This window comes from Buceros rhinoceros, unplaced genomic scaffold, assembly GCF_000710305.1.
Source record: "Buceros rhinoceros silvestris isolate BGI_N320 unplaced genomic scaffold, ASM71030v1 scaffold29099, whole genome shotgun sequence".
In the NCBI taxonomy this organism is placed as follows: Eukaryota; Metazoa; Chordata; class Aves; order Bucerotiformes; family Bucerotidae; genus Buceros; species Buceros rhinoceros.
In genome coordinates, this window is record NW_010433801.1 from 14,914 (window position 1) to 19,047 (window position 4,134).

The 4,134-nt window shown below is 38.0% G+C and overlaps 1 protein-coding gene across 1 annotated transcript in view; it reads right to left on the reverse strand.

Annotated features, from left to right (window-relative positions):
• LOC104500577 (liprin-beta-2-like) overlaps window positions 1-4,134 on the reverse strand; it is a gene marked incomplete at its 3' end in the record, with an annotated part of 65,109 nt that overhangs the window by 14,180 nt on the left and 46,795 nt on the right. Inside the window, 2 exon segments of the mRNA XM_010144242.1 lie at window positions 1,138-1,230; window positions 2,476-2,658. Of these exon segments, the coding sequence (XP_010142544.1) occupies window positions 1,138-1,230; window positions 2,476-2,658 (276 nt within the window).

Genomic DNA, 4,134 nt, shown 5'->3' on the forward strand with positions numbered 1-4,134 from the left:
TGTACTTTTCTTCCTTCCTAGTCTTGCATCTTCTCTCATTCAATGGGTTTTACGATTCTTTCTTACTTTCATTCTGCTCCTACGCTTCCCATAACTTCTATCTGTCTTGGCAGCTGGCCACATACTGCTTGAGAAAATATTTTTCCCAACGACTGTTCACATTCACTACGTCAGAGAAAAGGTTTTCATGGATACAAGAGCTGTATCTTAATAGGAAAAAAGGCACAATTGCAACATTCCAATATTCATCCAAGAATCCTCAAAAAAAAAAAAAAGAAACGCTAATACAAATAGCTGTCTGTTGTTGTGGGATGAAACTATCAAGTATTAAAAAAATCTTAGTTCAATAGGTTTTCCAAGATCCAAGCACAACTCAAAAAGTTAGTCATTGGTATGAACAGGGATTACAGTACTACACAAATGAAAGGAGATGCGATTACAGCACAAAAGCACACCTCAACAGGGTAAAATAATAAGGTGCTTTTGAATTTTGTGGAAAAGGGCTAAAAATTCAAACTAGAAAAAAGTGCAACTGTTAAACAATGAGAATGTCCAACTAGAAAAATTAATTACTGAGGAAAATGATTAAATGTGTCAAATGTCGAGTTTCTCCAGATTACAATCCAACAGCTTTCCAGGATTTAAGGTTAACAGAAGGGTTAGGCAGCTCTGCGCTCTGACATACGTGAAGTCAAAGCAGATGATCTAATGGTGTATTTTGGGCTCAGTGTCTATTAAAATAAATTCCATAGTAAGTGAACACCCAGCCAACTTTGCATGTCTCTTCAGTCTGGAGAGCATATTCCATAGAGGCTTGTCACCGCAGTCACTACACAAATAGAAGACAGAAAATCTTCAAAGAGGCCTTTCCTCAGAACAGGTCTTTTGTAAGGCAGGTAAGAACTACAAAAAAAGTAGAAGACTGGAAACTGCAGGGAAGGAGCAAAAGGCAAAAAAGAACTCACAAAAACTTCAAACCAAAATACTTATTCCAAAGGTGCTTGAAGAATACTTGACTTTATAGTAGGCCCTGACACAGGTCAGTTTTAAGAAAAGTAAATACTGAGGGGAAGTGGAGCATATCCCCTTCCAGCTGAAATAAGTCTGTCATTAGGAAATGCCAAGTATTCTGCTTACTTTAGTTGCTTTTAATTTCCACTCGTATTGATTCCTTTCATTTTCCAGTTCTTCCACTTTAATTTTGAGGTGTCTAAGTTCCTGTATCAAACCCTGCAAAGGAAGAACAGCAGCTAGTAAAAGGAGCTAAAAGTAAGATTTCTTTGGCAGATATTAATTTTTCGTAGTCCTGAATTAGAGATCATGCATGGACACACAGTAACGAACACTGAACCACCACATTAACAGCTGTGACCTAGAGTAAGGTGGCAGAAACTATTCTGAGTTGAGAGGCAAGGAATACTTTCTCAAACTCTCCACTTGAAATTACAAACAAATTTCTTACTCGTATCAGGAAGATAGCTGAGCCTGGTGAAGTCATGTGTATCCGAGTGAAAATGATCCAAACAATCCACTGCTGCAGTCTCATGTGACATTAACTACTGGGTTTTGTTTTGCTTTCTTTTGGGTTTTTTGTTTTTCAGCCCGCTCAGAAAGTAAGCAGAAACGCACAGTGCTACAAGCTTACTAACTTTCATTACAGTGACAATCCTCTCCCCAAACAGGTGTTTAAGCTACTTGCCAAGAAAGCAGTTTAAGATTTTGTTTTGACATATGACATAGTTTTGATGAAATACACTGAGGATCTGTACTGTAAATTCAAAAATGCTCTTCTGCATTTTTGCAGAAGAACTGCAAAAGCCAGAGGACAAAAAACTGTGTTGGATACGCTATTCTAAGGGTACAAGCAGGTTATTTTTATTATTCATTTTAACGTTATCATTAGAAAAAGAAAGGATATATTTCAGATAGTATTATCTGAAACTGTATTTTATATCTGCATTAAGCTTTCAAGATATTCAGGCATTAATAATCTGTGTTCAGAGGAGTGGTTAGGGTGCACCACCACACATGGCTAGGGTGACATCTATCACCCTGAGGACAATCAGCAGACTAGCAAACCATGCTAGCATGCTGCATATCAAACCGACAAATCTCAACGAAGGGAAAAAAACTCAAACAAATCCAAAAATAAAAAAACCCCACACCACACTAGCACTACAGATCTCCAGGTGAAATGAAAATCATAACGAACCTGAAAGAGGTGTTTGGGTCTTACAGATCTCTGTGCTTTAGTAGACAGACATCAATGGTGACCAAATTTGTCCCAATAATCAAGGGTGGGGTGCCTGGGGTGGGGGTTTTTTGGATCGTTTTTATGATCACCTCACTCTTTGTTAATGAAAGCCACAAAGATTAATGTCAATAATTCACAACACAGCTCTGGTTAGTGGAATTTAGATTCTGCAAGAGAAGAGGCAATACACAGGCGTCTGCTAAAGTGTATGCTTCTCGTACATCACACCGAGAACAGTTCCTCTGGCTGAGAGTCTCTACCACTGATCTTGGATTAGATTGAGGACCATTAGGTGTCAAGTCTGGTTTCCTATCTTGAGACTTCCTTTCTTGGATTCTACTGTTAATTTCCAGCTGCAGTCTACACATCTGCTCCTGCAGCTCACTGATCAGGTTCACTACTGACTGAAAACATGAGAGGAAAGAAAGAAGAAACAAGAAAAAAGGACAGGTGAGAAAGCAAATGATGCAAAGAAGGTATGTCTACAGTTGCCGAACAAATACATGAAGCACATCAAAGACAAACTAAAAAAAGACAGATGATGTGCTTCCCTTCTGATAAAGTATATGGGAACGGGTATAAATCTGAAATGATGCTCAAAATACAGTTTAAATAGAACAGAATTTATATTCCAGACTAATTCATTATTTTCATTCTAATGTGAAGATCAGGATTTGGCCTTTCATTTTTGAAAGCTTATACGGTCACATGAAGTCAGATATCAGGAAAAAGTGAAACCTATTTTAATATGCTGGCTCAGAGGCACTCTTTTGCTGAAATAGGACTTGATGACATTCATTTGCAGCCAAATCATCCACTAGGAAGAAATTGCTAAGTGCTTAGCTGAGGCCACAATTTACACACAAATTTTACTAGTAAAGTAATTCTGTTTCCAGGTCTAGCACAGGTTAGAAAAATAACTCATTACCCAGCTTGCCACCTAGGCAGGATCTTGATGTGGAGAAAGAGTTTAGCAACATACATAGGAGAAATCAAAGGATGCCAGAGAAGAAAAAGTAATAGCTTAAGTGCACTGATTTGCCTGCCAGTCTTTTGGATTTGTGAGTATCAGCGATACACCCAAAAAAATCCAGCTAAAAAAAGCAAACTTAAGACAAGTATTAAAAGCTGTGTAACATTTTGTTTAAATTCCCTAACTCAGTAGCAAACAGTGCTAGGTATCTTCTCAGCTACTGCAAGTTTGGAGTGCTTTACTCTTAATTTTCAGGTACACTAACAACATGTGATTTGTGATTTCTCAATCTGCTCAAGTGGAATAAACGAGATGGGATTAATCCATCTCCCAAAGAGTGAAAAGGATTTTAGTGGACGGAACAACAGATGACATGGCATATTTTTATTTTCCTCATTACAATGCACAACAGTCCTCTTGCAATGTCAACTCTCTGGTGAGCCAATAATCTCAAAGACAGGCCACTATTCCAGCTAGGTATTTAACACAACCAATCTCAAACTGCATCAATATCCACAGTCAACTTTAAACATTTACCAAGATTGCCTTTCAAAAGTGTGTGTATCAGTTAGATAAGAGTTCCACATCAATAAAGCATTTTTCTAGGGCAGCGTACGTAAGAGGAAGTTCAGAAGAGCAGTGACATATATTTCACTTATACATATTCTCAATCAGGATCACAATGTCTGATCTCACCCTCTTTCATCTAAAAAACCTTTAATGCACATAAATCAGGATTAGTTCCATGAAAATTCAGAACTATCCACACAAGAACCACAAAACTCTTCCCAACAGCTTAAAGCAAGAACTGTAAAACTTATCCCACGCTAAAGAAGACAAAGCAGGACAGAAGAATGGCTGTCAAGCAAGCTGGAACAGACAATTCCTCCTGCAGTTCCACGACAGT